This window comes from Chlorocebus sabaeus, chromosome 7, assembly GCF_047675955.1.
Source record: "Chlorocebus sabaeus isolate Y175 chromosome 7, mChlSab1.0.hap1, whole genome shotgun sequence".
NCBI classification, from domain to species: Eukaryota; Metazoa; Chordata; class Mammalia; order Primates; family Cercopithecidae; genus Chlorocebus; species Chlorocebus sabaeus.
In genome coordinates, this window is record NC_132910.1 from 63,764,202 (window position 1) to 63,776,571 (window position 12,370).

The 12,370-nt window shown below is 37.9% G+C and overlaps 1 protein-coding gene across 10 annotated transcripts in view; it reads left to right on the plus strand.

The window, feature by feature from the left end:
- Positions 1–12,370, plus strand: part of ALPK1 (alpha kinase 1) — a 140,474-nt gene that overhangs the window by 9,181 nt on the left and 118,923 nt on the right. For 4 of the 10 annotated variants that reach the window (XM_037991018.2, XM_073017547.1, XM_007999558.3 and 1 more), the window contains exon 2: positions 3,785–3,836. Coding sequence is in view for 2 of the 10 variants with exons in the window: in XM_037990986.2 (XP_037846914.2) it covers positions 12,265–12,360 (96 nt within the window). In the remaining 8 variants the exon portion in view is untranslated. Of the gene's footprint in view, positions 1–3,784; positions 3,837–12,062; positions 12,361–12,370 lie in introns of those variants that run through there. The other 6 variants (XM_037991007.2, XM_037991040.2, XM_037991031.2 and 3 more) reach the window with 4 other exon arrangements.

The following is a 12,370-nucleotide window of genomic DNA, read 5'->3' on the forward strand; positions in this document are numbered from 1 at the left end:
TGGTCAATTGTAGTCAGATAAAGAATACTTAGTTAAATTTTGAAAACTTATACTTTTTAAAATTTCATTATAAATACTATAGCTATACAAAGAAAAACTAATAAAATATTCATAGTGCTTATTTCTTAGTGGGATCATAGATAATTCTTATGTTCTTTTATATGTTATTTTTCTCCAGATTTTTTTACAGTAACACTGTTTTGCTTTCTAATGATACTATGTTTTAAAAATCTAGATTTTTTTTTTTTTTTTTTTTTTTTTTTTTGAGATGGAGTCTTGCTCTGTAGCCCAGGCTGGAGTGCAGTGGCGTGATCTTGGCTCACTGTAAGCTCCGCCTCCCGGATTCACGCCATTCTCCTGCCTCAGCCTCACATGTCACTGGGACTACAGGCTCCCAGCACCACGCCTGGCTAATTTTTTCGTATTTTTGGTAGAGACGGGGTTTCACCGTGTTAGCCAGGATGGTCTCGATCTCCTGACCTCATGATCCGCCCACCTCGGCCTCCCAAAGTGCTGGGATTACAGGTGTGAGCCACTGCACGTGGCCTAGATTCTTAAAAATATATTAAAGACAACTACAGCACAGAGACTCTTTAAGATTTTAATGATTTAAATACTTCTTTATCTAGCCCTTGTCAGAAATCTGGAAACATTGAGTAGGCTGGTAATACCTCTCATTTGCAAGCCAGTAGTTATTGTGTGTGAAAAAGGAAGTCACAGTGAAAGAACAGAAAAGCCTTAGTTATTATGCAGCAAACAGGTTTCAGAAGTCCCACAGTGTCTCAACACAGTTATCCCCCCAAGTCATAGTTGTCAGGAGAAAACCTTGTTAAGACTACAGCTGCCCATGCACAAATTGAAAGTGAACAAGAGGAAGCCAAGCAGTTCCTTCCAGCCAAGTTCCTTCCACAAGGCATGGCCCTTCCGGTCACCCCACCTGCTCCTATTCAGCCTCTTTTGAATGCCCAGCTCATCAACAGTTGGCCTTTCATTTCACTCTGCTGACAAGGTTCAGTCATTAACAGAGGCCAACCAGGGGTTCAATGTGAACTCAAGTGCAGATACCAAGTTAACATTTGAAAATATGCATCTGAAGTTTAAGGTGAAGTTTGGGCTGGAGATAGGAATTTGATGATTACTAATACATATGTAGTATTTGCAACCATGAACTGAATGAAATCAGCAAGGAATAGGTTTAGATGGAGAAAGGAAGATAGTTTGAGACTGAGCCTTTGCATATTTCCAACATCAAGGGATCTAGAAGAAGAGCAGGAACCAGCCAAAAAGACTAAGGAGTGATCAGTAATACAGGAGGAAAACCAAGAGAGTATGGTTTCCTGGAACACAGCAGAGGAGGGAGGTTCTATGTCACACATTTTTGGCAGGTCAACTAAAATAAGGAGTAAGAATTGACTGCTAGAGGCCAGGCATGGTGGCTCACGCCTGTAATCCCAACACCCCGGGCAGGCAAATCACTTGATGTCAGGAGTTCGAGACCAGACTGGCCAACATGGTGAAAACCCATCTCTACTAAAAATACAAAAATTAGTCAGGTGTGGCAGCAAATGCCTGTAATCCCAGCTACTCGGGAGGCTGAGGCACAAGAATCACTTGAACCTGGGAGGGAGGTTGTAGTGAGTCAAGATTGCCCCATTGTTCTCCAGTCTGGGTGACAGACGGTGACTCCATCTCAAAAAAAGTAATAATAATAATAATTGAGGGCTGGATTTAGCAACATGGAGTTGATCAGTGACTTTGACAAAATTAGTTTCCGTGGCATAATGGGATAAAAGTCTAATTAGAATGCGTTTAAAAGAGAATGGGAAGGGAGAGGTTGGAAGCTCAAGTAGAGACAATTCTTTCAAGGAATTTTGCTAAAAAAGACAATAACTACTGATGAAAGTGAGATGAAGAGATTTTTCTTCTAAGATGAAAGAAATAATGGCATGCTTGTAAACAGATAGGAATGAGCCAAAGGACAGCAAAACCTTGACGATGTAAAAGATTGAGAGAGGAAGAAGAGAGAAATTCTGCTGCCCTTGAATAGAAACACAGGTGGACTTAGTGCCCAAATGGAGTTCTTGGTTTTAGATAAGAGCATGGGTGGTCCCTCTCTGGTAGCCAAAGGGTTGACAGAGTATGGGGTGCAGTTGACAGAGTATGGAGTGGTAGCCTGTGGAAGTCCTTGTCTGATAAGGATGAGGGTGGAGGAGGAAGAGACAGAATGAAATCGTCACCTAAGTGAGCAAAAGGTAAACAGATCATAAAAGAACAGTAAGAGTTCAGGAATAGGATCCATAGATTCGAGGTCCCAGTGGGATTTTAGGATTGTTGGATTTTGGAGACTAAAAGAGGACAAGATGGGTACTAGTGAATAGAGAGAGAGATTCATGAATTCGAAAATCTGGAAGAGTTGCTGTGATTGATGATAACAAAGTGTAGGCTGTATGACCATGGAAGTGAATGACTGAGGTTGTGTCAAGAACAACTTTGGAAGAAACGATTTCAAGGAACGGAGAGTCCTGGATCATCACATGATTATTGAAATATCCAAGAATAAGAGTGGTTTGTGGAGACCAAGTGATCCAGGAGCCAAAATGCCCTGAGAACTGGCAGCTGATAGCAACAATGAAGGGCAGTGGGAGAATAGAATCTGGTGACATGAATTCCAAAGTTGGGGAGAGGAGTGTGTGAAAGCAAGGTTCGTAAGTGGCAGTTAAGAACAGGAGACCTCTATCTAGGATGGTGGTTTAGGGGCTGTAGGAGAATAAGCTGGCCTTTGAGAGGGTTATAGGAGAGGTGAAAAATATAAATTACTGGGAAGAGTAATCCATTGCCTTTTTTTTTTTTTTTTGAGACCGCCTTGCTCTGTTGCCCAGGCTAGAGTGCAGTGACCTGATCTTGGCTCACTGCAACTTCTGCTTCCTGGATTCAAACGATTCTCCTGCCTCAGCCTCCTGAGTAGCTGAGATTACAGGCACACCCCACCACAGCTGGCTAATTTTGTATTTTTAGTAGAGATGAGGTTTCATCATGTTTTGGCCAGACTGGTCTTGAACTCTTGACCTCACGTGATCTGCCTGCCTCAGCCTCCTGAAGTGCTGGGATTACAGGTGCAAGACAATGTGCCCGGCCACGTTGTCATTTTAATATACAATAAAGTAGTAATTATTATTGCGAACTTCGTTAGCAACATTTTTGTATAAATAACTGGGGGATTCCCATTTTTCTGGCAGGCCCCAAAAGTAGTAAATAAACTTTTTTAAAGTCAGTGGATGAAAGTTTCAGAACTCCAGGAGATAAGGTATCAACCCCAAAGGTTTTTCAGCAAACTCCTTTTATTTCACACATAATGAAATTATCAGATATGACCACCACTGATAGTTTGATCCTCTGATGGTGAGTTTTCTCTTGTTTACGGTTGAACTTCTTCAAAAGTTTAAGGAGAAATTTGAAGCCCTTTCCCCTATTTAAGGGAGGCAGGAAACCAAAAGAGGTTTGTCCCCAGTCAAGCACTCTGGGCAGGATCTTGTCTCCCTTGATGTGACATTCTTTTTCCTTTTATATCTAAAGTGATGGACAGTGATGATACAATTGTAACTTCTCCGCACTCATTTGCAACTCAGGAACTTGATCTTCCTGTTCCCTTATCCGATGTTTCAAATAGCAAACATGCAACAATGCTCATGACATAAAGCAGGAAATAGAGTAGAGATTATTCCTTCTTCTGTTTATTCTCTAATTATAACAAAGTCCTCTGTTTTTATGTCTTTTTCTTAACTAGGAAGTTCTTCTAAATCAGGAATGGATTGAAATCCAATGAACTCAAACTTTGGGTAAGTTTTCTATGAAACTTTTGAATTAAGTTATTTTTTCCTAACTACATAGCAATACATAGTCATTGTAGAAAATAGGAAAAGAAGAGGAAAATAGTAGAAAAGTACCACTTAGAGACAAACATTCCACATTTTATTGTATTTCCTTCTGATTATTCTTCAATAATTTTTTAAAATTGTGGTAAAATACACATAATGTAAAATGTACCATCTTAACAATTTTAAGTGCACATTTCAATGGTATTAAGTACATTCATATTGTTGCACTGCAATAACTACCCTCCATCCACAGAACTCTTTTTTATCTCACAAATTTGAAACTCTGCACCCAGTAAACAGTCACTCCCATTTCTGTCTTCCCCAGCCCCTGGCAAACACCATTCTCCTTTTTGTATCTATCAATGTGACTACTCTAGGTACTTCATATAAGTGATATCATGCTGTATTTGTCCTCTTGTGCCTGGCTTCCTTCACTCAGCATAATGCCCTCAATGTTCATCCATATGTCAGAATTGCCTTCCTTTTTAAGGTGGAATAATATTTTATTGCATGTACATACCAATTTGGTTTCTCCATTCATCCATTCAGTGGACTGCTTCCATATTTTGGCTATTGCTGATCATGTAATGGACATGCGTATACAAATATCTCCTTGAGTTCCTGCTTTCAATTCTTTTAGGTGTATTTGGAGTGAAATGCCTAGATCATATGGTAATTCTATTTTTAACATTCTGAGGAACTGCCATACAGTGACATCCTGTCAATAGTGCACAAGAGTTCTGATTTCTCCAGAACCTTTCCAACATGTTATTTTCTGCTTTTTTTTCATGGTAGCCATCTTAATGGGTGTGAGGTAGTATCTTATTGTGCTTTTGATCTGCATTTCTGTAATGATTAGTGATGTTGGAGACTTTTTCTGTACTTATTGCCATTTGTGTATCTTCTTTGGAGAAATGTCTATTCAAACTTTGCCCATTTTTTTCAAGCTTTGTCTGCTTTATTCTACTACATAAAGTAAGGCAAAACAGTAACCTGTCGTTCATAAAGATCAAGGAGTGCCTGCCATTCCCAAAAGGGACCAAAAAGGATGTTTCTTCACAAATGTGCGTGATATTTATCATTATGCTGATAAGCACTTTAAACAACAAAAAAAAACTTTAATGGATGAATCAAATAACAGATCCAAATTAACTGAGCTTTAAGTTTCCAAAATTGTTCTTTCAAATGCTAATGCTCTGCCCATTTTTTAATTGGGTTGTTTTTTTGTTGTTGAGTTACAGTTGTTCTTTATATAGTCTGGATATTAACATTTTCAGCTACATGATTTGCAAATATTTGTTCTCATTTCTAGGTTTCCTTTTCACTCTGCTGATTGTGCCTTTGACGCCCAAAGTTTTCAATTTTGACGTAGTCTAATTTATCTATTTTTTCTTTTGTTGCCTGTGCTTTCCATGTCATATAAAAAAAATCACTACCAAACCCTATTTCATGAAGCCTTCCTCCTATGTGTTCTTCTCAGAGTTTTCTAGTTTTAACTCTTACATTTGGGTCTTTGATCCATTTTGAGTTAATTTTTGTAGGTGGTGTTGTAAAGTAAAGGCCCCACTTCATTCTTCTGTATGTGGATATAATTTTCCCAATACCATTTGTTGAAAAAAAACTATTCTTTCCTCATTGGATGGTCTTGGCACTCCTGTTGGAAATCATGTGACCCTATATATGATGATTTATTTCTGGGCTTCTTATACATCGATGGTCTATACTACTGTTTGGATTACTATAGCTTCACTGTAAGTTTTGAAATCAGGAAGTGTGAGTCTTTCAATTTTTCCTTTTTTCAAAATTGTTTTAGCTATTCAAAGTTCCTTGAGATTCTATATAAATGTTAGGATGGATTTTTCTACTTCTGGAAGAAAATGTCCATGGTTTTTGATGATTTTTTACAGAGCTGCTATTACACTGTATGAACAATTTTATATTTTGCTTTGTCTTACTTAAAATTATTGTTACTTATTATTCAAACACTTCACAAACATACTTTACAGTGACATAAAGGAAATGTACAAATCGGAGTGTAATTGAAAGGTCTGAAAATATGCCTCAAACCACAAGACGTGTGTATACTTTAGATACTATAATCATTAAAATGAGAAGAATTTGATTCAAGACATTTCAGAGCATTAGGAAGTGATATTTATACTAAGGGAGTAGAAAGGAATTAATAAACAATTGTATTAGTTTAAAAGACCTTTTTAAAGTATATACTTACACTACTTTTGACTAACTACAACTCTGGGAATCATTTATTTACTTACCAAACATTTACTGAATTTCCATAGTTTCTGAAGTTCTGGGAACCTAGGTATAAATTAAATAGGGTCTTCACCCCAGGGGGAGGAAATAAATGCTGAAATTTAATGAAATTTTCATGTGTCATGAACTTTTACTTGCTTATTTAATCTTTGCCTCAGTCCTATGAGGAAGTGGCGTTAACTCCGTTTAAAGATGAGGAAACGAATATTCATTTCAGAAAAGCTGAGCTACTTATTGAAGTTGACACAGACAGTGAGTGTCAAGGCTAAGTGATTAGCCCAGGGTCATTTACCTCCAAAGCTCATATCCTTTTCACTCCTCCAGGTTGCTTTTGTCGCTTATGACCTAACATGGAAGACTGGAGTATATGCAACTACCATGACAGCAATTAATTCTGCCGTATTAGAGTCAAGAAAGTCTTTAGAGAAGCACCTTTATAACCTAAGACTTGAAAACTGATGAGTTTATTAGATAAAAATGGGGAGAGGAACTTTCATTCATTCATTCATTTATGCGTCCATTAACAACTTCTATGGTGTGCTAGTCACAGCATGAGACGCTGAGATGAAAAAAATGAGTGAGACACTGTGGTCATCCACAGGAGTCACAGTCTACTGGGAGACAGTTAAGTAACTGAATTATGACAAAGCATGATGTCAGAATCTGCCATAGAGTTGAAAACAGAGTCCTGGGGTCACTATTCTAGGGTACTAAGGGCAAGTTCACAGTGGCAGAAGCTACACTGATGGCAGGTAGTACTGAATATGGCAGCTTGGACCCTCCACGCCAAGTTCAGGAGTTTGGGTTTCATCCTATAGGCAACAATGTACCAGGAGTTTCTAAGTAGGAAAGTAACACAGTCAGTTCTGCTTTCTAAGAACCTATCTGGGCAGCACATGAAGCATAAAGAATGGGAACTGGGAAAGAGACAAGTGGCAGGAAGACCAGCCTGGAGGCTAGTGGTTCAAACTAAAGAGGGAGAAAGTCTGAAAGAGGCAGCAAGAAGACAGACTGAGAAGCAAAGACCATATTTATGAGGTGAGGTTGGCAGCTTTGTTGCCTGTAGGGTGTGCTGAGAGTAAGGAAGGAGACAAGAGAACATGACCAAAGACTTTGGAGTCATGTACATGTTCAGAACCAGCATTGTTTGCAAGTTATGGACCCATGGTGCATTTAATAGATAAGGCTCTTTTGCATTATCAGTATTTCTCTTATATATTTAGTCATGCTAAAATGACTACATGACTATTTTTATACCAATACCATGCTGTTTTGTGACCATGGCCTTATAGTATAGTTTGAAATCAGGAAGTGTGATGTCTCCAGATTTGTTCTTTTTGCTTAGTCTTGCTTTGGCTGTGCTGGCTCTTTTCTGGTTCCATATGAACTTTAGAATTATTTTTTTCTAATTCTGTGAAAAATGATGGTGGTACTTTGATGGGAATTGCATTGAATTTGTAGATTGCTTTTGGCAGTATGCTTATTTTCACAATACTGATTCTATCCATCCATGAGCATGGGATGTGTTTCCATTTGTTTGTGTCATCTATCATTTCTTTCAGCAGTGTTTTGTAGTTTTCCTTGTAGAGGTTTCTCACCTCCTTGGTTAAGTATATTCCTAAGTATTTTATTTTTTTTGCAGCTATTTTAAAAGGGGTTGAGTTCTTGATTTGAATCTCAGCTTGGTCACTGTTAGTGTGTAGCAGAGCTACTGATTTGTGTGCATTAATTTTGTATCCTGAAACTTTACTTAATTAAAACTTTACTACTGATTTGTGTACATTAATTTTGTATCCTGAAACTTTACTTTACAGTTCTAGGAGCTTTTTGGATGAGTCCTTAGGGTTTTCTAGGTATACAATCATGTCATCAGCTAACAGTGACAGTTTGACTTCCTCATTACCAATTTGGATGCCCTTTATTTCTTTCTCTTATCCAATTGCTCTGGCTAGGACTTCAGTGCTATGTTGAATAGAAGCTGTGAAAGTGGGCATCCTTGTCTTGTTCCATTTCTCAAGGGGAATGCTTTCATCTTTTCCCCATTGGGTATAATGTTGACTATGGGTTTGTCACAAATGGCGTTTATTACCTTATGGTATGCCCCTTCTATGCCAATTTTGTTGAGAGTTTTAATTATAAAGAGATGCTGGATTTTGTCAAATGCTTTTTCTGCATCTATCGAGGTGATCATGTGATTTTTATTTTTAATTCTGTTTATGTGGTGTATCACATTTATTGCCTCGCAGATGTTAAACCATCCCTGCATCCCAGTATGAAACCCACCTGATCATGGTCAATTATCTTTTTTATATGCTGTTGGATTCTGTTAGCTAGTATTTTGTTCAGGATTTTTGCATCTGTGTTCATCAGGAATATTGGCTTGTAGTTTTCTTTTTTTGTTATGTCCTTTCCTGGTTTTGATATTAGGGCGATACTGACTTCATAGAATGATTTAGGAGGAATTCTCTCTTTATCTTTTGGAACAGTTTCAATAGGATTGGTACCAGTCGTCTTTAAATGTCTGGTATAATTCAGCCGTGAATTCATCTGGTCCTGAACTTTTTTGTTGCTAACTTTTTAGTTACCATTTCAATCTCACTTACTGTTATTGGTCTATTCAGAGTTTCTATTTCTTCCTGGTTTAATCTAGGAGGGTTGTATGTTTCCAGAAAGTTATTAATTTCCTCTAGATTTTCTAGTTCATGTGTGTAAAGGTGTTCAGTAGCCTTGAATGATCTTTTGTATTTCTGTGATACTGGTTGTAATATCACTCATTTCTTTTTTTTTCTTTCTTTCTTTTTTTTTTTTTTTTTGAGGCAGAGTCTTGCTTTCACCCAGGCTGGAGTGCAGTGGTGCGATCTCAGCTCACGGCAAGCTCTGCCTCCCGGGTTCACGCCATTCTCCTGCCTCAGCCTCCCAAGTAGCTGGGACTACAGGCGCCCGCCACCAGGCCTGGCTAATTTTTTTGTATTTTTAGCAGACGGAGTTTCACTGTGCTAGCCAGGATGGTCTCCATCTCCTGACCTTGTGATCCACCCGCCTTGGCCTCCCAAAGTGCTGGGATTACAGGTGTGAGCCACCACGCCTGGCCAATATCACCCTTTCTTTTCTAATTGAACTTACTTGAATCTTCTCTTTTCTTTTCTTGGTGAATCTCACTAATGGTCTATCAATTTTATTTAACTTTTCAAAGAACTAGCTTTTCATTTCATTTACCTTTTGTATTTTTTGTTTCAATTTTATTTAGTTCTGCTCTGATCTTGGTTATTTCTTTTCTTCTGCTGGGTTTGCATTTGGTTTGTTCTTGTTTCTCTAGCTCCTTGAAGTATGACCTTAGATTGTCTATTTGTGTTCTTTTAGACGTTTTAATGTAGGCATTTAATGCTATGAACTTTCCTCTTAGCACTGCCTTTGCTGTATCCCAGAGATTTTGTAGGTTATGTCACTGTTATCATTCTGTTCAAATAATTTTTAAATTTCCACCTTGATTTTATTGTTGACCCAACAATCATTCAGGAGCAGGTTATTTAATTTCCATGTATTTGCATATAACTATAATTTTAATCACTGCTATATCGAAACATCATAGATTTTGGGACAGTGGATTAGTGAGTTTTCTCGTAAGACAAATTCAGAAAGATTAATGGATCTTTACTGAAATGAAATTCAAATATGAGTATTTGTCAGTTGAATAATCTGCACTGCTATTTTAATGTTCCACAAAATTTTCCATTTTTCCAGGCCATTACTAAGTCTTCTAATTTATTTAGACCTGTTCTGTTCTGTAGAGTGTCACATTTGTTTTCATTAACAAGTATAAACATACTAGTTAAAAGTGAAATTGCTTATACCTGTACTGATAAGTGCCACCAGTAGAGGGCGGCAGTGAGGCACTAGCAAGAAGAACCAACTTACTGTCAGAAATTTCAGAAAACCGCCAAGATGGGGTTGATGTGAATGACGGCAAACATTTGTTGGTGCTGGTATCCTCATTAACACCCAAATTGGCTTATTTTATGGGCCAGAAGCTTTGACATAAACATTGTCACAGAATTTTCAGATAATCTGATAATGTACTTATAAAGCAAATTTTGTGAAAATTTCTGGTAAAACTGATGAGAATCAACATTAAGAGATATTCTAAAAATTTTACATTATTTCAAAGAGACAAGAGTATCAGTTAAAATTAAGCATGTTGTTCTTGTCACTTCAAGAGTGTAGGCAGAGAATTTAATACTTTAGAGATAACAAAAGGCATCTTACCCTCTTTGAACACTACAGATATCCCTGAAATAAAAAGGGATATTTGCAACTCATCAACAGTAAGCAATGCATAGGCTTAATCAACAAGGTAGGTTACCCGAATTTAGCTTGCATCTGTCTGCTTTTATAAACATTTAACAACAACAGCAATTTTTTGAGCAACTACTATGTGCTAGGAGTAATTCAAGGTACTGAGGTTATAGAAGGGAACAAAACAAACTCATTTCCTACCCTCTTGGAGTTTAAATTATAGTGAGGAAGACAGATATTAAACAAAGCTGCATAATTAATTCATTTGTTACAGTGGAGAAAAACAAAAAAATAGAAATCAATCTACTACAGGGCCCCCGATCAATGAGTTTGGCCTCAAATCAAAAAGGGGAAATTAAGTGAAATTGAAATAGGACTGAAGAACAACTTAAATTCTTAATACCCACTTATGCCATTTTTTTCCTTTAAAAATAAATAAAATAGATAAGGTAAAATTAACAAATACATGGAAATAACATTACTAAAGAGTATTTGAGTAGTTGCTGTACAGCAATAAAGTACTTTGTCAACTTCAAGTGTTGTTAAGATGCCCCACGGCTCCCTGAGCACCTAACTTGATTAAAGTCTGTGTCAGTCATCAACCCAGCCACAGCCACCCCTGAGAACCTGGACTTCTTGCTGACCCCAGTCACTCTCTGCAAGGTCCCTCTATGTCTTTGCTCTTGCTGTGGCCCACATCTCACCACATCTGCCTGATGTGCATCTCTTCACACCGCCATCCACCCCTGCTCCTCAGACCCTATCCCCTTTCACTTCCACTGGCTGGAGTCCTACACATCTTTCAATGTCCTAGTCAGTCTTCTAAACAAAGCGTAACTTAATTGAACCTCCTTTCCCTGAAAAAAAAAAAAAACATTATTTTTTCCCTCAAAGTGGTAAATCAAACTACAAATCACAATCATTCTTTGCCCATTCTTTGCTTGGAATCTAACTGTATCTGAGCAGATTCAGTCTTTTATTTCAGACATGTTTGTGTCTGTCATCTCTAGTAAACGCTGAGCCCTAAAGTTCTAGAACTGTCTAATTCATCCTCATATCACCTTACAGATCCTGGTACATAGCAGGTATCCAGAAAATTTTGGTTAATTTGCATTATTGGAAGAAAATTGCCACAAATCTTAATCTTTAAGAATTTGGTTTTTTTGAAGAGCATGGAATTGGTAATACACAGGATATACATTTTGGACAACATAGAACACACAAAAAATAAATGTATGTCAAATAAAGTTGCCATTTTTTCCTTTATCCTATTTCAGTGAAGATGAATATTTAGGAAATTACATAAAATTTTACTCTGTGAGAGGCTCATCTAGGAGTGATGCAATTCTTGGAAAATATTAAGTTTGTCAAGGTCTGTAATTTGCTTTTACTCTCCTAACAAGTTTTTACTCTCCTTATATAGCCTGTTATTTCATGGATGTTGGCAGAAGACATGAAACTCCTGGGTCAGAGACAAAGGGTTTTAGTACCCATAGTATATCAAGCAGCATGAACATCATGCTGACATCTGCTCCTCATGTCCTCCAAGTCCCACTGGAGTAGTAGTGAGTGGGCCAATGGATGCCGTGCATGCAGTCAGTGGGTTTGTCTCTATTGCAGCCAAGGAACGCTGGGCTTAGGGAGCCACTGCTTTTACGAAAAGCCTGCTCTTTGTCCCAGTGAGAGACATGACCTCATTCCTCAAAGATGCTGCAAATTCTAATAAAGTCCCAGGTAAGGAGAGGTTGGCCTGGTGGGTTTTTGTTTTTTTGTTGTTGTTGTTGTTGTTGTTTTCAAACAGGGTCTAACTCTATTGCCCTGGATGGAGTGCAGTGGCACAATCATAATTCATTGCAACTTCAAACTCTTGGACCCAAGAAATCCTCCCTCTCAGCATCCTGAGGAGCTAAGACTACAGGTATGCACCA